This window comes from Canis lupus, chromosome 17, assembly GCF_003254725.2.
Source record: "Canis lupus dingo isolate Sandy chromosome 17, ASM325472v2, whole genome shotgun sequence".
Lineage (NCBI taxonomy): Eukaryota > Metazoa > Chordata > Mammalia > Carnivora > Canidae > Canis > Canis lupus.
The window spans coordinates 20,971,754-20,998,063 of NC_064259.1; the positions used below are offsets into that span (position 1 = coordinate 20,971,754).

General features: G+C 49.0%; 1 protein-coding gene and 1 pseudogene across 2 annotated transcripts in view; one reads left to right on the forward strand and one right to left on the reverse strand.

The window, feature by feature from the left end:
* The window catches only part of DPYSL5 (dihydropyrimidinase like 5), a 96,745-nt gene extending 74,454 nt beyond the window's left edge, over positions 1–22,291 (forward strand). For both annotated transcript variants that reach the window (XM_025454409.3, XM_035700273.2), the window contains 8 exons: positions 1,236–1,280; positions 3,233–3,308; positions 4,205–4,361; positions 9,422–9,563; positions 10,762–10,904; positions 11,756–11,963; positions 17,197–17,365; positions 19,257–22,291. In XM_025454409.3, coding sequence (XP_025310194.1) covers positions 1,236–1,280; positions 3,233–3,308; positions 4,205–4,361; positions 9,422–9,563; positions 10,762–10,904; positions 11,756–11,963; positions 17,197–17,365; positions 19,257–19,342 — 1,026 coding nt within the window. In that variant the 3' untranslated portion in view covers positions 19,343–22,291. The remainder of the gene's footprint in view (positions 1–1,235; positions 1,281–3,232; positions 3,309–4,204; positions 4,362–9,421; positions 9,564–10,761; positions 10,905–11,755; positions 11,964–17,196; positions 17,366–19,256) is intronic.
* Positions 22,292–24,300: 2,009 nt separating this feature from the next.
* On the reverse strand, positions 24,301–25,372 carry LOC125752723 (tumor susceptibility gene 101 protein-like; annotated as a pseudogene).
* Positions 25,373–26,310: the final 938 nt, after the last annotated feature.

Here is a 26,310-nt window from a genome sequence, read left to right on the forward strand (position 1 = left end):
AAAGCGGTGCTAAACCACTGAGCCACCCGGGCTGCCCGGACCTTCATGTTTTAAAAGAAATTCCAGGCTATAAGCCAGTGAGTGAGTCAACGTTTTTGGAATGAGATCCTTTTGAGCATCTGAGGAAAACTTCAGATGCTTCCCACCAACAACCAGAGGCACACAGGTGTCCATGCTCCCTGCCCCTTATTACCCCATGACCCACGGCAATGGTAATGAAAAGCCCCACCATCCTTCTGCCCTGTGGTTTTGTCCTTGTGCAGTTTTGCAGGGCATCCACCCACATCCCCCATAGCCCCCCCGCTAAAGAATTCTGCTCTGGCGGGATCACATTGGACAAATAGTGCCTTCTTGTCCTGTGACCCTATTCAGATATCCTCTGCCATTCGTGAGGAGAAAGCTATTTCCCATTTCTTCAAAGCCTTCCGTGCAGAATGCTGGCTGGATGTTCACGAGGCACAAGGATCCAGAGACAGGACGTGATGGCACTGCCATCAGTCGGGCAAGGCCCTGAGTGTGCCTGTGAGAACAGGAGTGGGCGGTGGTCACAGGACTGGGCTTTGTTCACTTATAGGAGGGCAAGAGCAAGGCTTTGACTGTAGGGTATTAATAGCATGAGCCATCACTGACATCATCTGCTGGTTAAAGTCTCCACGCCGGGGGAGATTTTGCTCTCCAGAGGACACTCGGCAATGCCTAGTGACGTTTTTGGTTGTCCCACCTGGGGATGGTACTGCTGGCATCTAGTGGGTAGAGGTGAGGGATGCTGCTTGAGGATCCCAGGATGCCCAGAGAGCCCCTACCTCCAAGAATTACTGGACTCAGAATGTTTATAGTGCTGAGGTTCAGAAACCCTGGTCTAGGCTAATTTCCAGCCTGATATTAGGATTGTTCTTTGCTACCGCGCTGTGTGGCTGTGGAGACAATACACCAGAAAGCATGGAGAGATGGGACTCTAGATTTCCCTTTGCTTTTGTTTCCTTGCCTTTTATTTAAGGCCCGAGTAGCATCCCAAAAGGATATGCTGGGGATACTAAGTTCTCGGATTCCCTCAGGGCGAGCAGAGTGCTTGGAGCTTGGTGCTCCTGTGATGCAGCCTCTATGGGTGCTGTTGACCCTTCCAACTCTGTGTTCGATGTACCAACACTTTCGACAAAGTGGGCTCCCGAGCAGATGTGGGCTTGCTTGGAAGAAATGGTGAGGCTTGTTTTCTTCCTGTCCTTTGTTTCTAACAGCTGGAAGCTGAAGCCACTCACCGAGTCATCACCATTGCAAACAGGGTAAGTAGACCCCACCTGCCCCTGAACCTGTTCTCGACTCTGGGTTCAGAAACCAGAATCTTCTGTCTACACAGTGGAGTCCCATTCTGTCCTGGCTGCCAACATCATCCCTGACTCGCAGGACCCCAAAACTGCTTGCTGGGTGAATGCTGCTGTTCCCATAGACCTGGCGGAGGTCCTTGCTGTCTGCTCTCTCTTCCACCCCCTTGAGCTTGCTGAGTCTGGCTTCACTGCTCAAGTGGAAGTGGTTCCCACGGGAGGAGGATGGGTTTGGAGGCCACAGAGCCTCCCTGCAACCAAACTCTGTCTTCTGTAGAGGAATTTGGTAGATGTTTGCTTTGAGAACTGAGATTTAAGCCTCTGCCTCTGGACCACTTAGAAGTTTTCCTTGGTATCGCTCAGGGTCAGGGGGTGCAGATGCAGTGTGGTGGTGGGAAATGAGCAAGAGATGTGAGGGCTTCACCAAATATAAGCTCTCCACGTATGCAGGTCACTCAACCACTCTGATAGACTCTTTTGTTGTCTGAAATTGGTATAGTAATAACACTTCTCACGGATGGTTGTGAGGATCAAAGGAGGCAGAGAAGGAAAGGCACTTTATAAACAGCAGAGCACTAGACCAAGGTTATTTCTCCTTCTAAATGATCATTAAAGAGTTCAATTTGCTCAGATAATCTGAACTGTCGCCTCTAGAACACGGGTTTTCTCAGTGTGGTGCCTGGACTGGGAGCATCGACATTTGTTAGAAGTTTAAGAATGCAAATTCTCAGGCCCTCGCAGACCTATTGAATCAGGAATGTGGGAATGATGCCCAGCCATCAGTTTTAAATAGCCCACCCCCGATTCTAGTGGGCACTCCTGCTCAGAGAACCTCTCTTCTGAAAAGACATGGACTGCCCCTGAAGGATGTAAGCCTCAGGGGTGGTGTTAGGAACACCAGAGAAAACACAAGAGGTTGGAGGTCCAGCGGATCTCAGAATTAGTAAAGTTGTGCCAAGCACATGACATGTTGGGCCTTTTCCTAGGCTCTCTGTCCTCTCATTTTGATAAGTAGAGAAGGCATCACAATAACATTTGGGAAAATTTTCCGATTAGCAATCTACAAGTCTGGGCACTGGACAAGGACGTTGTTTTACTGGCATGATAGTAGTTATGATATCAGTTACTTCCTGATGGAAACTTGCCCCAGAATAAAGAAAGATCTGAACAACAGAAGGCCAGATTCCTGGGTTTTGGGTTTTTTTTTTTTTTTTTTTTTAAGATTTTATTTATTCTTTCATGAGAGACAGAGAGAGAGAGGCAGAGACCTAGGCAGAGGGAGAAAAAGGCTCCCTGTGGGGAGCCTGATACAGGACTCGATCCCAGGACCCCAGGATCACGTCCTAAACCAAAGGCAGATGCTCACCCACTGAGCCCCCCAGGCACTCCCAGCTTCCTGTTTTTTAGTTCAAACATATGCCCAGAGAAGTGAAGAGAGGAGAAGCTCATCGATACTACAATCCAGGTGTCTACTTGCAAGACCAATCCTGTCTGACTCAGACTCCGAACCCTGAACCTCCTGTATTTCGTTTCTTCTCCAGGGTGCATTCTATCTACTGATAAAGCAGCCCTCATACAGTATAATCCTCGACTGTCTCTAGGTCATCACACTCATGAACGAAAATAGGCCCTTGTATTAAGTTATCAATCATCTTGATTTGGGCTGGTAGAGGATGGGAGGTTCAGCCCTCAACATCTTGCCCTGGCATTGCCCCTGGGCTCTGGTGCTGGGTGCTGCCTGCCTCCTCCTCGCTTCACGCGGTCTGGGCTCGGGCTGCCCCGCATTCCCGAGAGTGGGGGCTGAGAGACGCAGGGGTTGGCACTGGGGCCAGGATTGGTTTGCCCAGGGCTGGGCTAGTGCCTAGCCGGTTCCTGGGGTTGATGCACTCTCTTCCCACTGGGTTTTCCTTTAGACTCACTGCCCGATCTACCTGGTCAACGTGTCCAGCATCTCGGCCGGCGATGTTATCGCAGCTGCTAAGATGCAAGGTGAGTCCTGGGGCTGGAATGGACAGTGCGCGTGCATGGTGGGGTCGCAGCCCTATGGGGCCCACCAGCCCGGTGTCCGCCCTGTTCTCCACTGTCACCCTCAGAAGCCTTCTGCCCTAACCCGACCTCCGTGTTCAGAACCAGTGTTTCCTCTGCACGCTTGTCTGCCTAACAGCTTTACAGGCGTGTCTGTCACCTCTCCTGGGTCTGGTAAAATTTTCCAAGTTTTCAGGCAACTTGTTCATTGCTATCTTTTTGGCCTCTTGGGTTTTACTAGTGGTTGCCTTGGTAACCAACATAAAATACTGGACCAGTTCCAATGGGCCTTTCAAGGGGTGCCTGAGAAGGCCCTGGAGAAATAACAGGTAGGAGCCCAACCTCCCTCACAGCCACCTGGCTCCATGTCCGAGCCCCAGGGCACCTGTGGGTCATGGCCTGGCTCAGGGTGCCAGTGAGGTCCTGGTAACAGGAGAAACAAAGTCATGGTCACAGACCTGGGGATATAAATCAGAGCAAGGGCTTCCAGCCTTCTGGCAGTATGGCCTCGAGATCTGGCCCCTCACCTCTCCCCTAGGGGCAGCCCCTTGTGTGTCTCACCTGCACCGGTGCCTCTCCCTCCTCCTGTCCGTGCCCTACAGCCCCAGTGCTCCAGCCAAAGGGAGCTCCTCCAAGCGCCCCTCCTCGGCACCCCTGCCCTTCTGTCCTCCTTGTCTGGAGCCAGCAGTAGCCATGTGGAGTGCCCTGGCCTCGAACCCCTCTGTGTTCTCAAACGTCTGCGTGAGCGTGGGCAAGTCCCTCCCTCCCCCTGACTTCGGCTCCTCCACCTGTGGCCAGTCAGACCAGTGAGCTCTCAGTTCAGTGGCTTCCCAGTTATGGTCTGACCTTCCTTCTTCCAGGGAAGGTTGTGCTGGCTGAGACCACCACTGCGCATGCCACACTGACGGGCTTACACTACTACCACCAGGACTGGTCCCACGCGGCGGCCTATGTCACGGTGCCTCCCCTGAGACTGGACACCAACACCTCAACCTACCTCATGAGCCTGCTGGCCAAGTAAGGCACCCCGGCAGAATGCTGGGGCCCCCGGAGCACATCGCTGACTCGTAATATGTGCCTCCCCGGGGATTGATAGATCTTCAAGGTGATGTCGTAGAGGCCCCAGATCTGACCTGGGGTTGATTCCCTTGTGCCCGTGGAAAGACTTAGCTCCGGTTCCCTTCTCCAGAGCCTGTCAGCTAATTGCCATCCCATGGGGCTTCTCTGACCACTTGAGTTGGAGTGAGAGCTTCTGAAGTGTAAGAGTCAAGAGCTTATCAGTGTGAACAGTGCCGATTCGGAATTTCAAAGGACATTGCTTCCTTACCCTGAAGACCCTTGCAGGGCTATAGGTTGTGGCCTCTGACGTGTCCTGGAATATAGGTGGACCTTTCTATCTCTGGGTTCACCTCTGCCTCCTCTCGTTGCTTCGCGTGCGGTTTCTCTCCTGTGTGTTCCTCCCTTCTTTCTTTCCTCTTTACTCTTTTCCTTCTGCCCTCTCTCCCGCTTTCCCTTCATCCTTCCTTCCAGATCTCCTTTTCTCCAGCCCCCTCTCTTTTTAACACTACTTTTCCCCATCTGATCCAAATAGAAAAGGCACAGATTTAACAAACAGTCTGAATGAATAGCTTTTGTTCTGTTCCCAAACTGCTTGCAGTTTCTTTATTTCCTTTAATGACATTTTGGGTGGAATCCATTGCTTTCTCTCCCTTCTGGTCATTAAAGTCCAGTCTAGTTTAAACATCAGCGTCCTCCCTTCCCCATGCCCAATTCAGGGCCGGGGGATTCTTCTCCACACCCAAGCATCATGCAGGGCACAGGCCCAGTGTGGGCTCTCTTGTGCCTTCCTTACACCATCCCCAGCTCCAGGAGATAGATTTCAGCTTGACCTCTTCCTTCCTTACCTTCTAGCTTCCAGAACCAGCAGCATCCCCATAAACAAAGATCCTGGAAGGCAGCTCAAGCCTGACTGCCTTCTGGAGTGTCTGGGCCCCAGTGAAAGCTCTCACAGCTTTGCCATTGTCTATGGTGGGAGGGCAGGTTGTCCCCACCCCACTGGCTCTCCTTGCCCAGAGCCCCAGGGCCAGTCCACCAGTCCACCTCTCAGACAGATGCCCACTGCCATCACCTCTGTTCTCCATGGGTGAACCTATTGAGATGTGCCCTCCTTAACTGCTAGGAAAGAGTAGGGAAGCCCACGCAAACCACAAAAAAGAAGAAGGAAGGAAAGATTACAGGGCTATCCATTCTGCAACATTTCAGTCTCCCTGCCTGTCTTCTGCTTCCATACCCCTGGGGATGGTGATTGACCTCTCTCTCCTAGGATGATGAGGAGAATGATTGAGAGAAGTGGCCAGCCCCAACTAAAGGGGACTGTCTTTAGATAACCAGGCACTTACTCTATCCATGCATGTCCTTACGTTTCCATCCTGGTTGCCACCAACTGGAGAATCCCCACCAGACATCCTGCTGTGTTAACACCTTAAAGTGGGGTGTGGGGCGCAGTCAATCAGGTCTCAGAGGGAGGAGGCCCCTGGAGGGGCAGTGTATGTGCAGCACAGTGCCGTGATTATTTCCCCTCCCACAGTATTGCTGTGACACTGAGCAGCAGCGGCCCTTACAGACTGAAATGAATTAGGGAGTATGAGAGAGGAAAAATGTCAGGTCAGCTCTTACTTATAAAAATGTTTCTCAGGGGCATCTGGGCGGTCCAGTCGCTGAAGCATCCGTCTCTTGATCGCAGCTCAGGTCTTGATCTCAGAGTTGTGAGTTCAAGCCCCACGTTGGACTCCTTGCTGGGTGCGGGGTCTACTTTAAAAAAAAAAAAAAAAAAGCTTCTCATTGGGAAAAACCAGCCTCCTTATCATCATTATCAACATAACAAAAACAAACAAGTGTCAAGAGCCCACTGTAATACTTTGGGCTCAGTTCCAAGGTCAAAGAATTTTTTGAAACCACTCTGCTTGCCACAGGCAATTCCATGGAAAGAACAGAAGGGTGGTAAAGGCCTCCACCTACCCAAATTCAAATAGGCTGGGGGTGGGGGGAGTATTATTAATTGAATGATTTAAGTTTTTATATCTAGCCTATTTTTAGTTTAAATTATGTAAATAAATTCACTCAAGTTGAATTGTAATTTCATGTGAGCTATTATGAGAAGAGTTTGAATTCCTTTTTAAAATCAGTGCATATTGTGAAAGTGTGCAATTTTATAGAATTTGGAGCATTGTTTAACATTTACATTATTTACAGGAATTTATGGTCACTATCATTTTGTCTTTAGGACGCATTGTTGGTGATAATTGATATTACACAAAATACTTGATAGAAAACCCAGACACCAATTACCATATTCTTGTAAGAAAATGTGTGCTGCTTCATCATGATCTACCTTCAGATATGATTTCTTATATATCAGATCAGGGTAAAAAGCACAATCTACAGATGTAAGAGTTTATCCTTTACTTAAAATCTAGTTTCTTTTTCCTTTCTTGTTTTCTTTTTTAATTGAAGTCTAGTTGACCCACGATGTGACATTAGTTTTAGGCGTGCAACAATGATTTGACAGCTCTATGGGTTATGCTAGGCTCACCAGTGTAGCTCCTATCTGTCACCATACAACACTACTGCGGTGCCATTGACAGTATTCCCTATCTGTGCCTTTCATCCCAGTGACTTACTCAGGCAGTGACTGGAAACCGGTACTGCCCCCTCCCCTTCACCCATTTTGCCTATCCCTCCACCCCCTCCCTCTTGGCAACCATCAGTTTGTTCTCTGTGTAAAAAATCTAATTTATTAGAGGGGCCAGAAGTTTTTTCATCTGAATATGTAAAATGTTAAAGTACTTAAGAAAGCCGGTCATGTTTTAAACTTTAAAGAGTATGGTTTGGTGTGTCCTATCTCCTAGATTCAGGGCAGCATTAGGTGACCTCTAAAGCCCTTCTGGAAAGGGCGCCTGGGTGGCTCAGCCATTAGGTGTCTGCCTTCAGCTCAGGTGGTGATCTCATGCTCCTGGGATTGAACCCCACATCAGGTTCCCAGCTAGCGGGGAGTATGCTTCTCCTTCTCCTTCTGCGCCTCCTCCCCCCACTCATGCTTGCACTCTCACTCTCAAACAAACAAATAAAAAATCTTAAAAAAAAAAATTCCTTTTGGAATGTGACCACATTCATTCACACCTAACCCAAGGGCACCTAGGAGTCTTTTTTGAAGGTGGCTGCTCAGTAAGACTTGGTTAAAGAATTGGAGCTGAGGTCCCTAATACTCAGCCCATGACTCTTAAAGGCACATCTTCCAATCTAAAACCTTCCTCGGGGGATCCCTGGGTGGCGCAGCGGTTTGGCGCCTGCCTTTGGCCCAGGGCGCGATTCTGGAGACCCGGGATCGAATCCCACATCGGGCTCCCGGTGCATGGAGCCTGCTTCTCCCTCTGCCTGTGTCTCTGCCTCTCTCTCTCTCTGTAACTATCATAAATAAATAAAAATTAAAAAAAAAATTAAAAAAAATAAAAAATAAAAAAAAAAATAAAACCTTCCTCGGGCTTCTGGAGGACCTCTGAGAAGAAGGTGAAACTCTGTTGGGTTCTGCAGGCCCAGGGTATGTGGGCATCCCTGGGGCACCCTAGAGCAAACCCTCTACTCTGTGGAGAGTCCCTCCTGCAATCTTTGAGAAGGCCCAGAGCAGCATCTTTGGCTAATGAGGACATCAGCCCATGCTACAGGGAGAGCTAAGTCATCTCACTGTGGATTTGGCCAAGGACATCAGTCATTTGGCACCATTTGTGACTGACGAGCCCTGCCAGGCCCCCAGTAATCAGCCCAATGTGCAGCCTGACCCTGAATCGTCTGAGGGCTTGACAAATATGCCTGGTCACCAACTCAGTGAATGCCTTCTGCTCCCAAATTCCCCTTCTGATGTGGGCAGCTTGGATGGCCCGCAGGCATTCCCAAGGCTTTAGCACCTCCTACAAATAGATTAGACTCTTAGGGCTCCTGCTGTGTAGTCCCAGCAATCGTCCCCCTCTCCCACATGACCCCATGCTGCAGCCTGGACCCTCTGTGCCCTCCAACAGTGTTCTCTCCTGACGTTGCCCCAGCCTGGGCAACGTGGACATCCTTCCCCCTCTGCCCCTCCCCACCTCTGAGTCCTCAGTCTACAGAGATCTCTGAACAAGGCCAAGTTCTCTGCCGTCTCATGCATGGTCTCACCCTCCTGAGTCTCTGCCCTAAGTTCCTAGCTAGCCTAGAACACCCGGAGAGCTGAAGCCACCCGCAACCTTGCACAGACACCAGCCTCAGTGACCGCCTGATGGTCATGGTGGGCAGGGGTGATGAACTAGTTGACTTGAATGTCATGACTGGTTTATGAAGACAGACTTCTGTCTTGGCCCTGCTTTCCCCTTCTGCCAGTAGAACTCCACATCCAAGAAAGGCTATGACTGCAAGTTATTTAGCAAAGCATTGAAAAATATTAGGAAAGAAAATCCCCATAATTCCATATTGAGAAATTAAATTATTAATATTTTGATATATTTCCTTCTGGTTCTATGTGTGTACTATATGTTATTATAATAACTGGGTTCATCTCTTTTTTTCATATAGCAGTGTATCCTGTTTGCCTGTATCAGTAAAAATTCTTTTAAAACATCTTTTTTAACAGCTAAATAACATTTCGAAAACATTGAACCTGTAAATGTTTTGCCCAGCACATGCTTATCACCAACAGGGACTGGTAGGGGTTGAGGAAGATGAGGGGAAGTTGGTATGGGGGCTTATGGCTATAAACCCCCCCTCAATGATCAAAATTCTAAGTTCAATTTTTCTCTGCCCTCCGTCTTAACCCTTAAAAGTTGACATCCCAAAGGCTGACGCTGGCAGTTGGTGTCACACTCAGCCCATATGCCCATTCTGCAGATGAGCCAACTGAGGTTCACACAGATGAAATAACTTGTCAGGGGTCATACTTTAGAGATCAGCTTTGCCTGGATCCCAAGAGAAGGCTTTTCTGCTGCATCTGTCCCCACTCTTTGGAACCCTGGCCTCCCTCCCTTACTAGTCACATCCTTCTCTCTATCCAGTGATACTCTGAACATTGTGGCATCAGATCACCGGCCTTTCACTACGAAGCAGAAAGCTATGGGCAAGGAGGACTTCACCAAGATTCCGCATGGAGTGAGTGGCGTGCAGGACCGCATGAGCGTCATCTGGGAGAGAGGAGTGGTACGTTCTAGGGACCCCTCTCTGCTCAAGTCCTAGCAAGAGTTTTCACTCTTTGGAAGCCTGCATCAATGGCTCCTTGTTTCACTTAAAAACAAAACCAAAAAGGTCATTTTTCCCCCCAGTCAGAAAGGTAGTACGGCCTACTATAGAAATTTGGAAAGTATGGAAAAATATTAGGAAAGAAAATCCCCATAATTCCATATTGAGAAATTAAATTATTAATATTTTGATATATTTCCTTCAGGTTCTATGTGTATACTATATGTTATTATAATAACTGGGCTCATCTTTTTTTTTTTTTCATATAGCAGTATATCCTGAGTGTTTGCCTGTATCAGTAAAAATTCTTTTAAAACATCTTTTTTACCAGCCTAATAACATTTCCTCCAATGGTAGTACCACATTTGTTCATCCTTCCCTGATGTTTGGAACTTTTAGCTGTTTTAAATTTTTGCACTTACAAATACTGCTGCAGAGAATTTCTTTGTTCATGAGTAAATATATATATGTCAGCATTCTAATTATTTCTTTAGGACAGATTCCTAGAAGCAGATTTCTGAGCCAAAGGATATGAACATTTTTAAGGTTCTTTATATATTTTGTCTAATTGCTTTTCAAAAAAGATAAGGACTAGGACTTCATTTGAATACCACCTGTTCTCCCCATGAAGAATAAGTATTTTTGGTCTTGACCTATCACAGATTAGACACAGCAAAGTATGAACCTAAGGAGAATTTGAAGTCCTGAAGACTAAGCCACCAGCTCACGGGGGCCCATGAGTAGCTGAGGAGTCCCCCTTGAGGGATGTCCATGGTGCTCTCACTGGTAGGTGAGGCAGTAAGATGTTTTTCAAGAGAACAAAATATATGTTCCTTTGTGGATGGAGGGAGGCTCCTGACCCATCCATAGGGGGCACATAAGTAGAGCTTTTTGTACAAACAGGAGGTAAATTTCCACCAGGTAGACAGCCTTATGCAAAGTGCCCACTCACCACTGTTGCTTGATGAAGGAGTAAGGAGTGAGCAAGCCTGGGAACCAAGCCAACCAGGTTGGCTTATCTGAGATGGTCCCCACATCATTGTCCTTCTCGGCACCATTGTTCTGATCAACTGAAAGGCCACAGGCCAGAGTCAAGGGTGACCAAGGGTTTGAGGCACACATAGGGTTTGGTTGACTTGACACTTTTGCAATGCTTCAGGTTGGAGGAAAGATGGATGAGAACCGTTTTGTGGCTGTTACCAGTTCCAATGCAGCGAAGATTCTCAACCTGTATCCCCGCAAAGGCCGCATCATCCCTGGAGCTGATGCTGACGTGGTGGTGTGGGATCCAGAAGCCACAAAGTAAAACCTGCTGCTTGTTTCCAGGGCTAGAGGGATATGGGGTATTTAAGGAACTTATCTTACAAAACTCCACAAGCTTATCATCTTTGCATTGCATCTAGCATAGAGAAGTATGACCCTGAGGTGTGGTTCAGTTCAACAAATATTTGAAGGCCTGCATGGTCTGGGCAGCGCAGAGTCTACTTGAAAGTCTCTCTCCTTTTGTCCCTCCTGCCTGAGCTTTCTCCTTCTCTCTCAAAAATAAATAAATCTAAATAAACAGGCAAATAAACACTAGAGTTTAGCCCAGTTGATTAATTTCCTGGGGCTGCCCTAGCCCTACCACAGACTGGGGGGCTTATACAGCAGAAATGGATTTTCTCACAGTTCTGGAGGCTAGAAGTCCAAGATCAAGGCATCAGCAGGGCTCACCAGGGCTGGTTTCATCTGAGGCCTCTCTCCTTGGGTTGTCAATGGCTGTCTTTCCCCTCCATCTTCACATGGTCTTTCCTCTATGAGTGTCCATGTCTGGTGTCTCAGTTTCCTCTTCTTATAAAGACATCAGTCAGATTGGATTAGGGTCCACCCTATGACCTCATTTTACTTAAATTAGCTCTTTAAAAACCCTATCTCTAAATGCAGGCACATTCAGAGACTGGGGGTGTATAAATTTGGGAGATGATAACAATTCAGTCGGCAACAACCAGTTTTTAGGGATTATTCCTTCCCACAGAGCATCCTCCCTTCCCACTAAACATCACCCCTTGTCACTGAGCATCATCCCATCCCACTGAGCATCTCCTCTTCCCACTGAGATGAATTATCTTTACCTCTTCTCAGAGCTTTCTCTCCCACCACTCCCTTTCCGCCAGGACCATCTCAGCCAGCACCCAGGTACAGGGAGGAGACTTCAACCTGTATGAGAACATGCGCTGCCATGGCGTACCACTGGTCACCATCAGCCGGGGGCGAGTCGTGTACGAGAATGGTGTCTTCATGTGTGCGGAGGGCACTGGCAAGTTCTACCCCCTGAGGTCCTTCCCAGATACTGTCTACAAGAAGCTAGTCCAGAGAGAAAAGGTAAGAGGAGGAAAGGGGAAGAAGGTATATGGAAAGAAGTTAAAACCCCCTGTTGGGGAATTCTAGAATGGCTATTTTAAATCTCAAAGATGTTCTCTGTTTTTCCCACTGCATCCTATTGCCTGGAATGGCTACCTTGGGAATAATCGGAAGAACAGAAAGGGGTACCTATAACAGTAAAATGTCGTGAGAACCGTTGCTAATTCCCCTGCAGCTAGGGGAATACCACGAGATGCTCAGAGATGTCCCCAAAGTCTACTCTCTAGGAGGACTCTTGGCAGCCCTCTGATAGGATTCCTGGCTTGGCCTGGGTTATCATATTTGCCCTGGAGTTTCTCTTTCCCTGAAACCTCCCTTTTCCCTGTGACTGTAGTAAGGTGGGTGGGATTTACCACGTCTGTAATAGTGCATATTTTAGGGGTCCCACCCAGTCCTTGGATTCCATAAACACCTGTTCACTAAATCTTTGGGCTTCATCTCATCCCCAGGGCTTCTGTCCTCTGAGTAGACAAGTCACCCAAAAGAAGACTGTCTGTTCCCTCATTGCTTGGGAATTGATGGTCCAGCCTTATCACTGAGAGCTGTCCCGGAGAATCAGGCCTGAGTTCTTGCTGACAACTCCAGGTGCTGGGAACTGCAGCCCTGGCCTCTGGGTGGATGTCCCAGATCATCAGCAAAGAGCAAATCTGATACAGGGACAGCATCATGCTGTTTCCCTTCCCCTTCTTTGTGGCAAAAGGCAATATTCTAGAAGTGTTCTTCTATCACCGAGAGCCCCGCAACCCGTGCCTCACTGGTCCAGCAGCTCTCTTGCCTAGGCTCTGGGATGCTGTGGTTGGAATCATGGCACACTTAAGAGATGTCAATCCTTTTTTTTTTTTTTTTTTTTAATTTCCTCATTCATCTTCTCCTGTGTTCTATTCTTCTGTTCCTTTTGTCCAGTCCCTCCCAATCCTCTGTACACAGCACCTACTCACTATGTGTTCTGAAAGTAGTTCAGCAAAGTTTCTGGTAAGCTGCCCAGCTCAGCCTCATCAGTCAGCCACTTGTCTGTGCAGGGATGAGACTCAGTAAAATGGGGTGTGTGTTTTTTGGCCAGAGGCCCGAAGTAGCAGCTGGTGGGGGCACCCTTTCTAGATTCTTCCAGGTCACCTCCCCACCCCCACCTCACCCCCCATATCATAGTCACTGTCCCAGACCAGCATCAGCTTCCTACTCTTAGGTGCTGTGTTCTCTACTCACCATCAGCTCTGACTTCCGGCAGGGACCAGAAATATAAAGGACCCTGACCGAAAAAGACTCAGTTGCCATGTTGCTGAGCTCTAGAAATCTGCTCAATAGTATCCCAAGAATAGGCCTTTTAAGAGCTGCCTGTGGCTTGGCACACTTACCATGAAATGATTACATGACCTCTTGTCTTCAGCCAAACTCTTGGTTCTCTAGTCTTTATGCAAAGGCCAGACTTCCTGACTCAGTCCCTCAGGCCTCCCCTCCTTGTTCCCATTCTTGTTCCTTCCTGGAACCACCCAAAGGCTTTCAGGAGCAGCTGCTTCAGCCTGTGCCTTACCAGCTGTTCTCTGAACACCCACTACTCTGGCTGGCCTGTAAGGCCCCAGTCCTGGAAGGAAGATTCCACCAGGTGGGATGGGAGGCTAGCACAGGCCTTCCTGCTCTCCTCAGACCTCTAACCAAGACCTTGTTTCACCCTGAGTGTGGTCCTCCATAGAGCCCCACTGTACAAGTTCACTGACAAAAACCACAGCTTTCACAAATACAGTCCAGCTTTCCTGGGCTGGAAGGGGGGATGTGTGTTGGGACAAGGGGAATGCTAGGGCCGGGTACTACCAGTTTTAATTCCCCATCTTTGACTATCAAATATAATTTTTTTAAGTTTTATTTACTTCAGTAATCTCTACACCCCACATGGGAGTCAAACTCACAACCCCAAGATTAAGAGTCACATGCTCCTCTGACCAAGCCAGCCAGGACTCCTAATTTTCAGATCCAATTTTAAGTAGCCAGACAAACAAGAGTTCTGGGTTCCTGAAGGCACAAGAGGGAAGCGTGAACCAGTCTGTGACCACTGAGTCACTCTTGATTCGTTGGCTTAGGAGCCCTTGAGGTCCTACCATTGCCTGGTTCATTCCCAGTCTTGATGAAGTGAGGGCATGTAAGCCTGATATTTGAGATGTAATGCTCTAAAGTGTAAGAGTAAGCAGGGCATGTTAACACCAAAAGATCAATTCTGCTGGCTTTCCCTGTGTGACAGCCCAGAGTGCTCAGAATGACGTAAAGACCCTTCTCTCCCGAAGACCAAATCTGCTGTGGGGGAGCAGACTTGGGTTACCTGAAAAAAAAAAAAAAAACACACATGACTTCAGTTATCAGTGTTTAATTCAAAACTCGGGGTCTGTTGCAAGATGAATGGGGCCATCTCCAGTCTACTCCCTGGATGTGGACAATGGCGGGTGGCCTCAGCCAGCTTCTGGAGGGGGTACTGGCAGGAGCAGTAAGAGTGAGGCATTCATACACCTGAACATCTGGCAAAGTGTGGCTGTCATTTTAAAAACCAAACTGGAAAATAACATTTGTTGGTTAGGATGTGGAGAAACTGGAACCCTGAATCATTGCCAGCGGGAATGTAAAATGGTGCAGCCACTTTGGAAAACAGTTGGGCAGTTCCCCAAAAGCTATATATTAGGGTTACCAAATGAGCCAGCAGTTCTACTCTTGGGTATGTCCTCAAGGGAAATACAAATATATGTCTACACAAAAGCCTGTACATAATGTTCATAGCAGCATTATTCATAGAGGCCAAGAAGTAGATACAACTCAAATGTCTCTCTGCTGTTGAATGGATAAGCAGAATGAGGCATATTCATATGGTAGAAGATTATTCAGGCAGAAAAGGAAATGGAGTTCTTACAGATACTACATGCTGCATACCTGAGCCTGAGAAAAAGATGCTAAGTGAAAGAATCAAGTCACAAAAGATCACCAATTTTATGACTCCATTTATATGAAATGTCCGGAAGCAAGAAAGCCCATAGACAGAAAATCCATCAGTGGTTACTCAGGACTAGAGGGTGGGGGAATGGGTGTGAGGTTGCTTCTGGGTGATGAAAATGTTTGTGAATGAGATGGTAGAGGTGGTGGCTCAGTGTTGTGAATATACACCACTGAAACACCACTAAATTGTATACTTTATTAATTTTTTTTTTCAGGAAGAGTGAGAGAGTGCAAGTGGGGGGAGGGCAATCTTAAGCAGACTCAGTGCTGAGCACAGAGCTCTCTGTGGAGTCGATCTCATGACCCCAAGATCATGACCTGAGCCTAAATCAAGAGTCCAATGTTTAACTGACTGAGCCACCCAGGCGCCCCTGAATTGTATACTTTAAAATAGCAAGTTTCATGGTACGTGAATTCTATTGCAATTAAAAAAAAAAAAAAAAAAGAATATCTGATGACAGTTTTGTGGTCCTTCCAAAACAGACATTTTAGTCAAGAAATAAGGTCAACAGAGAGCAGAGGAGGTATTTTAAGCCCTTCTTCTTTTTTTAATTTTTATTTATTTATTTTATTTATTTTTTATTTTAAGCCCTTCTAAAAGCCAGCCTCATAAAAGTGTGAGGTGGATACCAATTCACAGCACCACTCCTCAGGGCCAGCCACCGTGGAAGAGCAGTAGCTCCAGGACTGATGTAAATCCAACCCAGAGGGTCTTTATCTCAAGCACTTATTACAATGACAATATAAGGTTCCCAGGAAAAAAACCTGTTGAGTTGTTGTTCTGTCACAGTCTTTATGTAAAAGAATGTATATAAGCAGAAAAAGAAAGCTAACAAAACTCATTTTCCAGAAACTGTGTATGATCAACCCCTAGAGAGCATGGGCCTCGGGGAAGAAAGTATCTCTGGTAGAGTGTTGGGTGTGCACCTAGTAGTGAGGGGGCTGCCAGAAACTGTGGCCTGCCAGGGTCACCAGCCAGCCTGTGCCAACCTATCACCCCCCAGGACCCCAGCCGCCAAAGCAAGGATGCCAAAGTGCAGCCCGGTAAAGGCCAAAATAGTTCAGACCAAAAGGGTTGAGCTAAAAGATAGATCTGTTGTTGGAGAAGATAAAGGAATTTGTAGGCTGAAGATCCTTCAAGAAATTCCCCATGTGTATTGTTTCAGCAAGATTTTCAGTAAACAGCAAGCAGCAAGGAGGTTGAGGTGATGTCCCTGACAAGTGCCTGGGGTGTAGATCATCTACACTGCTCCTTCAGATCTTATGTGCATGCTCAAACTCACTTTGAGTCCTCCTGGAAGTAGCACCTTTTAACACGAGAAAGCACATGTCAGTGACCTCTGCCATAATTAGAGCTGCTGATCCTTTATGTCACTTGCCATGCGCCAGAACAGTTCTAAGAGCTTTATGTTTATTAATTCATTTGATCTCATAACAGTTCTAGATGTAATATTAATAGGTACTATTATTATCCTAAGGAAACAGGCACAGAGAAATTAGATAACTTGCATAAGGTCACAGAGCTTCCAAGTATAAGCAGAGCTGGGATTGGAACCCAAACTATCTGGATGCAGAACATAGGCTCAACTTTATTGCCTTTGTGAGTACAGAATTAACTAGTATTGCCATTGGGGGATTCTCATCTTCAAATCAGCTATATTTTCCTTGTATCCCCACAAAGTTGTCAGATCACAGCAAAAGGCATGGCCTCTTGGGAGCCTGGCCAGTGAGGGGATAGCATTGCTCAGAAATCTGCCTGCTGCCTTGGAAAGGATTCCACTAATATTGAGGGGGAGCCATCAGGGGCCTCCATATGCATGCACACACACCTGGATTAGGAGTTAAAAGAATCCTCTGCAGGGCACCTGGGTGGCTCAGTGGTTGAGTGGTTGAGCGCCTGCCTTCAGCTCAGGTCGTGATCCCGGGACTCTAGGATCAAATCCAGCATCGAGCTCCCCACAGGGAGCCTGCTTCTCCCTCTGCCTATGTCCCTGCCTCTCTCTGTGTGTCTCTCATGAATAAATAAATAAAATCTTTAAAGAAAAAAAAAAAAAAGAATCCTCCACTCCCTGAGCTCCAGATGTAAGAAACTTTTGTCACATATAGTCATCTGGGTCCTGAGAAGAGTGGCAGCAGCCAACCTCCTGTCATCCATCCAGGAGGCTCTGGTGCCCGGGCTCTGATGGCGTCATCTTTTCCCATTTTCTCCTTCATCCTTCACTAGACCTTAAAGGTTAAGGGAGTGGACCGCACTCCCTACCTGGGGGATGTAGCTATCGTCGTGCATCCTGGGAAGAAAGAGATGGGAACACCGCTCGCCGACACCCCTACCCGGCCTGTCACCCGACACGGGGGCATGAGGGATCTTCATGAATCCAGCTTCAGCCTCTCTGGTAAGATCAGGGGCCGCTCTGATTGCCACCTGCGTCTCTGCCCCAGAGGGGTAGCCAGAGCAGAGCCCCGCCCAGGCAGAGGGACTTCCGCAGCTCTTCCTCTGCATCTTCTCCCTCTCTCTCCTATCCCACATTTGGAGATGAGTGCTGGGTCCCACGTTAGAGACACACAAATATTAGGAGGGGCAAGAGGGCTCTCCCGGTCCCTGGGCACCAGCCACTCCAAGAGGCCATGGCTTGTCTGGTATTCTCCCCCTGTTTCTAAGTCCTGATATTTTTTTCCCTTGAAACATGTTGAGGGCTCTGTACACAGTGGGTGGCCCCAGGGGTGATCAGAGCTCAGAAGGGTTAACACTCTGTGCTACATGGGACTGCGCCCCGTTGTAGTCTCTGTGTCCCCATCCCTGCTCCTCACCAGCCTCTGAGAGAGGGGATTCCCTTACTCCCTTTCCTCCCTCATCTCAACCCCATGTTTGACCCTCCAGCACCTTCTCTTTTTGCCAGCAATTTTAATATGGGTAATACCATATATAATAATGTATGGGGTGTGTCTGTGCTCTGGGACTTTATTTATCCCAGGTGCCCTGCAGTAGTGAAAGGCGGTGGTCATGGCCACAAACACGGTAGCCCTCCTGGAGCACAAGCAGAAGCTGTAAGGTGGCCTGGTCCTGCAGGCAGCTTTGATGGATCCACTCGAAAGGGGCAAGGTTGGGTCTCTGTGAACACGTTGAGCGGCCTTCAGAACAAGACCAGACGGAGGCCTGTCATCCCTCTACAAGAGCCACACTGGGACCTGAACAGTAAAAGAAGCAAGATCCAAATCCTTCCACACAGCGCATATTGACTACTGGCTTACACAAGCTGTCCTAACACAAGAGGCCGAGGGGTACCAAGGGAGCAGGTCTGTCCACTGAGCTCCCTCTGTGCCCCCCCAATGTGCTGGGGGCAGCCTGGGTCAAAAGACACATGCTTCCTGTTTTGAGGACCTTGTAGTCTGTGGGGAGGAGTCCTCTCCACCACTCTCTCCATCCTCAGAGCCAATCTCATTGCCAAGATTACTCTTCCCCCACCCTGAAAGCCACTGCCACTCCTACTAGCGACAAGACCCATGTGTTGGGAGTCAGAAAGGAATCCGTGGTTGGAGTGTCAGTGGGCACTCAGGCCTTGCCACTCCAGGAGGGGTCGGTTCCCATGCCTGCCTGGGCATGGTCCCTCCTGCCGCAGCCAATCCCATGGGAAGCCACGAGGCCCTCAGAGCTGTGGGCTCTCTGGCTGGTGGCTTCTGTTCTTGCCACATCTCAGCGCAGGACTTCTCTCAAATTCAGCAAAATCAGGCATCCTCCCACCTTTCTTCCACCCCACCTTGTCTGTTCTGGATGGGCTGGACTGAAGAATATTCCATTAACTCTCTGGGACACCAAGCCTCCTAAGTCTTGAGATTTCAAGATGCTGGGCCTATGAGGTGTGGTTCTTTGGTTTTTCAGAACAATGGAGGAACAATGCCCAGCCTTCTCCGTCTCTTGCTCACTGAGGCATGCATACAAAGGCCCACATGCTAATGGACTGATTCATGGTCTCTGCACCACAGGAGACCACATGTCCAGGCTTGGGAGCAGCAGAGGTGGCAGCGTAGGGCAGTGAATGGCAGAGGCCCTGAATCAGAAAGACCTGGGTTCAAATCCAGTTCTACCACTTACACACTCTGTAACCCTGGGCAAGTCACTTAACTTCCCTGAGCCTCGGTTTCCTCATCTGTAAAACTGGGATGGAGTTAGGAGGATTCGGCTAGATCACACCCACACAGGGCTTACCAGCTTCCACCAGGAGATGGTGACGGCGCGGTTATCACCCAGTGAGCAGCCGGGCTCACCCTCTGCTTCCTTCCCTGCAGGTTCTCAAATTGATGACCATGTTCCAAAGCGAGCTTCGGCTCGGATCCTCGCTCCCCCCGGAGGCAGGTCAAGCGGCATTTGGTAAAGGCACTGACCAGCCCCCGCAAGTGAGGACGCACCGCCGCCACCAGCCCGCACACCCTCCGGCCACTGCTGCAGGGGGCGGGAGAGGCTGGGCCGGGCAGCGCACCACCTGAGGGGGCCACGGGACCGGGGAGCAGCTCCCCATGTCTGCCACGTGATTCACTGTGCTTCGAGCCAACCCTAACAGGCACTTTGAGATGTGTTCCTGCCGCCGCAGTCCTTTCCTGCCTTGACCTCGGCAGGCTCTTGGGGAGCCCAGGAAACCCACACTATGCACAGAGCCCAATGCATAGAGCCCGGCCCAGCCCCTCCTCCTACAGCCGCCTCCATGTGCTGGCTTTGGGAAAGCCCAGACTTTAGTGCCCTGCCCCCTGGCTGACCGCCAGCTGTCCGGAGCACTTTAGCAGATGCGCGTTGGAGGGAAAGGCCCCCTCCCTCTAAGGAGGCTCTGTGGTCACTTTTCCCCAGTCAGACAGGTGTCGGCTTCCCAGCCGCGCCCAGCGTGTCCCGTGTTTCCCAACGTGGCCCTGGCCCCTGTGTGGGTGCGGTTGGGACACTCTGCACCCTTCGCCAGCTTCTTCCTCCTCCCACCCCACCCCCTGGGAGTCACAGGCCCCGAGGGGCTAGCCGGGCGGGGCACGGGGCTGGTGCCAGGCGCGTGTACATGATTTTGTTTTGCACGTTTGGTTTGCGCAGTGGTTTGGTTTGACTTGTTTGTGCATCCTGTGAAGAATAACGGTGCTTCGTGTCACTAGCATAGCATAGAAACAGGAGTAGATGTGGATCTTAAGAGACGCTGCACTCGACACCGACCAGACAGCCGAGGGCACAGACCAGGAGCAGGGCGAGGTGCTGGCCTCACGGGCCCCTCTCCTCCCCACCTGGAGGCTTCCAGGCCGCCGCAGCCCCATCCCAGGCCCTCCTCCTGTCCCTGCCCCTCCTGGTTAGTTTCCTGCATTCCTAGGGGATGCCCAGTACGCCAACCCTGGGGGCCTCTGGGGAGCCTTTCCCATATCTGGCTCTGACCACTTCCAGCACTAACACCCCCAAACACCCAGCTTCCTGGAAACTCCCCCCACTGGACAGAGGCCCTGCTGCTCCTCCTGTGTGATTGGCAAGAGGCCTCATGCCTGCTAAGAGAGGGGGAGCGGAACTAGGGAGTGAGTGGGCTAGAGGCGGGGGAGGGAGGCCAGGCCTGGGCAGACCCAGCTGGAGAGCCCACATTGCTGCACAGGTACTGTGGCCCCTGTGGTCAGCACCTCACCTGTACCTGCTTCTCCCACGTCCAGTTGGGCTCTCCCTGCCTCAGAAGCTCCAGGAGGTTTCCATGGAAACACTAGAGGCTGGGTGATCTCCGTCCACCCTGAGTGAACTGGGAAGCAACTCGACCGCCTGCTCTTCTTAAGCCTTGCCCCCACCCCCGCGACCTCCCCATCACAGGAGTGATTTCATGTTGCACATTTGCTTTGCGCACCCGGGGCTTGTGCCAGGGCTCTTGGGCTAGTGGTCACACCCTGCACATTTCTTCAGTGCTTTACATATTTTCAAAGCGCTTCCATACACGAGCCCTCAACTGCTCCACATGACAGAGCATTCGTTGTTCTCCCCATTTCACAGACGAGGCCCAGAAAGAGTAGGCCTTCTGACCCCAGAAGTGCCCGTGATGACCCTTAAAGAGCGTGGCTGTCTACCCTAGCTGTGGAAAGGAAGAGTGGGGTGACGTCTCTTGCAGATCCCACCTGAGAATTTAACCCTCCAGAAGACTTACACCCTTGGTAGGTGTTCTGCTTTGTTTCGCACAGGTAGATAGATTTTTCTTATAAACAAGCTAATGCATATTCACTGTCTGAGCCAGAACTAGTTAAATAGTGGGGGCCTTGCCATGTGATTTCAGCTGCCTCCACATCCTCACTTCCCCCTCCATGCTCATCCTCCTCACTTAGGAGCTGAAAGGACAGAGATAGTACCCCAGGGAGCAAGGGAAGAAAGACACTCATGGAGGGGGGCAGCCACAGGGACAGTAGGTAGGGCTCTGGGCCTGGGAAACCGTGACATGATACAACGCACATCATCCTCTTCATCCCAGCCCTCTGCTGGGTCATGGGCCTTGGGCAGATGCCAAAGAGCTGAGCAGTGGTGGTAGCCAGTGGGCAGAGCATCCCTGCTTGGGCTAGGAAAGCTTTACCTTCTCTGAGTGCCTCCACCCGAGAGATGCATGGTCCATGGGATGGCTCTGGGAGACCACATCTTGGAGTGGTCCGCCCTAGGCCTTCCCCTCCATCTCACCTTCCCCCACCCCTACCCTCACCCCCGATCCTTACATAGTCCCCACCCTTGCCCAGGAGCTTCTAGATGAAAATCAGAAGGAGGTTCAAGGGACCCAATGAACGGTCAGCCCCCACTCCCCACTCCTTGCCCCTGTGCAGAACTCCAGCCAGCTCCATCAGCAGCCCCACTGCTCCTGGCTGGAACAAAAAGGGTCTCTGGTTGCACTGAATGCAGCTCTCAAATTGGTCTTGTACTTGCTGAATAAATACTGTTGTTCTTGCCTTAGCTGCTCTCTAGGTTTGTGGGACTAAGTTACCAGAAAATTGTGCTACCGTGTGTGTGTGTGTGTGTGTGCGCGTGTGTAGTGCTAGGAGTCCACAGCAGGTCTGTCAAGCCAATGCCGTGATGAGGGCTTTTCCAGTACTGACCCAGAAATCACAGAACCACGCGAAAACCCAAACCCCCTCCAGCTGCCCAGGCGGCAGGCACAGCCTGGGGTCGGGATGGAGCCTCCGGCACCCAAGTGACTTCTCACTCCTCTGTAAACGTCATGGTGCTAAGATTGTGTCAACCCAAGACGACACATGGTCCTGTGCTCTGGCCACCTGTTTGAGGCAAAGACAAAACAGCCCGGCACATTGTGTTCTGGTGCAGGTTTGTATTAAACTGTAGCTACTTCTCACTTGGTCTCAGTGGTATTTCTTCAGAGAAAGGGGAGTTTGGCAGGGGATGTCCTCCACGGTGGCAGGGGCAAAGCTTCTCGTGCTAAGAAAACTCAGCTTCGGTTCTTCACTCATGTTGTGGGGCAGGTAGCCTCTCACTGGGAGGCCTGAGCGGAGTCTGCAGAGAAGAGCAGCTGGGAGGTGGGAGCCTCAGTACCCAACACTTGGTGCTCAGTCCTCCTCCTAGTGGGAACAAAACCAAGACTTATGGTGCTAGATTCCCAGGGCAAGGTTGCTGAGTGAAGTAAAACAGGGATAATTGGGGGAAGTATTACATACAAAAGGTGGGGAAACTAGGCTTAACCCATTTACCCTTTGTTGCCTTTTCTTGGCTACCACTTTGGAAACCCATAGCCCCCTCTTTACATGGTGGCACTCTTGGCCGATGGAGCTACAGCCTCATAAGATCACAGGACAGAAGGCTGTACCAAGGCCAGCGTGTCTCTGAAGGACCTTCAGGCTGTTCTCTGGTTCTCCAGAACCCCACCTTTTGGATTGGTCTACTGTACCTTCCAACCCATTCCACCTGCACCAAGACTCCTACCTTCTCTCTAGATCTCAGCCAGATGTTGGAAGGGATTACTGTATCAAAGTCTTCCACATCGAAGAGTGAAATCGTTGCTTCCATACAATAGGGCCACTTGTATTTATTAGCCCCCCGAAGACAAAACCCTAGTAAGGGAATTTAAGGCAGTGAATGAAATAGTTGACAGCAAAGGAATTTGCCCACCTTTCACCAAATAAACAACTCAGCAAATAAGGCCACAACTGAGAGAAACACTTGGGGTGTTGCTGCTGGGGCAAAGCACTTGGCTGTAATGCAATGAGTTGCCTGGACCAACTCTGGTGGGTTTGCTGTTATTTTTTAAGATTTTATTTATTCATGAGAGACACATAGGCAGAGGGAGAAGAAGACTCATGCAGGAAGCCCTTTGCAGGACTCAATCCTGGACCCCAGGATCACGCCCTGAGCCGAAGGCAGACGCTCAGCCACTGAGCCACCCAGGCATCCCTCTGATGGGGTTTCTGAACCACGTGGAAACACTATTACCTGGCCTGTGAAGGATGCCAACTCCTTAGGATGGGATTGGGCCAAAGTGTCTGTGTTACCCTGATTTCCCATAACGGGAGAGCATACCAGAATTTGACTAACTGCCAAAAATCCATTGTTTTAAATGTTTGGATGAAAAATTATATGGCTATATGTTTGGCGGGCCATGTGCATGGTATTGGGTGGTTTGGAGAGAAAAAAATAAAATACCCAGAAACACACAGCACGCCTTTGTGTGTATGTAATTGGAAAATAAATGACCACAGACTTGAACCTAAGGTAATCTGTGAAGATCGTTTATAAGATTACCCGCATTCTGGAAAACCTCTCCAGCCAGTGACAGGGCAAACTTCACCCTCCATCTCTCTATCCGAATTACAGGAGGACTTTTTTACAAGGGTATAACCTAACACTAATAATTGCCTTGTAGTCAGTGGTGACGAAAGAGTCTCATGACACCCCAGGTATGAAGAAGAAACTTCATGATACACAGACAGGGTAGACCTTATAGTGCTAGGTTAATAAAAGACTATTTGATATGTCTCTGATAACACATTTGAAAGGGTTTTAGAGCTTTCCCACTAAAACCTTAAAGGATCTAACATCCTTTTTTTTTTTTTAATGCAACAAATTTTATTTAGCATAGTCAGTCCCAACATTCAGCACAAAAAGTTTACAGAGGATAGAAAGTTCATTAACAAAAGCCAGTCTTGACCAAAAGAAAACAGAAAATATAGTATCGATTCAAAATATTTTACACTTGAATGATAAACTGCAATAACTTATTCTGGGCACCTACTGATAAGAGAAAGAGAAGAAAAGAATGCTTTAAGAAGAGCCCAATCTCAGGCTGATATCAGAGAATTCAGTAGAGGTCACTGAGACCGGCAGTCTTTCTTGCTTTTTGCATTAGTGCCTTCAGCTGGAACTGTTTACGGGACAGACAACGCACATGCTTCAGGAAGACATCCAGATCTATTACTCCCCGCCTCAAGGCTTCTCCCAGGTAAAAGATAGTGTCTTCAATAGCATTTTCCTCTGCATACAGATTTAGGATGTTTGTATAGTGGGGCTGTGGGAATGATAACTTCATCAATAACATTGTTTTCAGACTGATTTTCCATTTTCTCCAGAGCAGAACTGAGTTCATCCTTCTTTCTCAAAAGTTCTATGTTTTTATCGACCTCAGCCACTTCTTGATCTAAACGGGTAACCAGGGATCCCTGGGTGGCGCAGCGGTTTGGCGCCTGCCTTTGGCCCAGGGCACGATCCTGGAGACCTGGGATCGAGTCCCACGTCGGGCTCCCGGTGCATGGAGCCTGCTTCTCCCTATGTCTCTGCCTCCCTCTCTCTCTCTCTCTCTCTCTCTCTCTCTGTGTGTGACTATCATAAATAAATAAAAATTTAAAAAAAATAAAAATAAACGGGTAACCATCTCTTCCAGTTTCTGATGACCTTTTTTTCAGGTCTTCCTCTGTTCATTTCAAGGCATTGAGCTCTGCCTGGGCATGATCCATTTCCTCTTTCATCCACCATCTCAGCTTGTCACTGACCGCTGAGATGACAGAGGCTCAGATGGTGTCCTCGCTGATGGTGCGGTCTCTACTGGGGCCGACAGTGGCCACAGGAGGCTGGGAAGGGTACTGAGAACTTGTTGTGGCAGGATACTGACCACCAGGTGGGTAAGGACAGCCTGGATAACCACTGGGTTTGGGAGGATATCCAGATGGATATGCAGAGATTCCACTTGGCATGCTTGGCATATAGGAAGTATTTGGTGGCCCTGTTGCCTGGTACAGTGGATAAGATGCCAAAATAGTGGGACGAGAGAAGACTGGGGGTTCATCTCCAAACACCACAATCATGACCTGAATAAGCCCCAACAAGTCTGACTGAGGATGTTTCCACTCATGTAGATAAGGAAGATATATCTTCCCATTTGCATCAACATGCTTTCCCATTTTATTTTTTTAAGATTTTATTTATTTATTCATGAGACAGAGAGAGAGAGAGAGAGAAAGGCAGAGAGGCAGAGACACAAGCAGAGGGAGAAGCAGGCTCCATGTAGGGAGCCTGATTCTGGACTCGATCATGGGACTCCAGAACCATGCCCTAGGCCAAAGGCAGGCGCCAAACCGCTGAGCCACCCAGGGATCCCCTGTTTTCCCGTTTTAATAGTCATTGAACTAATAGGCTTAATGAAACAGATAAGGGGATCATATGGGTATGTGTCCAGCAGCCAGAGGCATATTGGAATATATATATTACCTTTATAAGGCATTGTTCCAGCGAGGTTCATGAGTTCCCTGGAACTGCCATCATTAGAAACATGAATCCAATACAGGTTTGAGATCTTTGTATAAAGTAATAACATTGACAGTTTCACATACAGTTAGGTCTCTGTATTTGTACTTGGATGCCATCTTCTTGAGCTGGCTCTCTGACACCGCCATGGCGGCCACCTCACGACTCCCGTCCCCCAGGATCTAACATTCTGTTGAGACTCGATGCTGTTGAGACTTGATAGTGTCTTACAATGGAAGCCGAATTCTTCATTTCTTCCCCTGGTATATTCACAAGACACACATTTATACCTGCAGGGATCTTGTCCTGGCTGTCCCAGAACCGTTCTGGGTTAAGTCTCGTGGTCCAGAATAATTATGCATAGTGCCCCCTTTCATATATGTCATGATTGGGGCAGTAAATTATATGGCCACCTCATGCATGCTTATATATTCCTTAGGCCATTCATATGCCTGTCCAGGAGTTTAAAAGTTTTCTACCAATAAAAGTTGAGGGGCAGGGCGTCATGGGAGGTGGGGAAAAAGGGTCCTTCTGCAGGGGGTAGGGATAACGGTTTCCTGTGACAATCCCTGAGCCTTCACAGTGTGGGAAGTTTCATGAAGTCTCAGTGGGGCTATGGATACA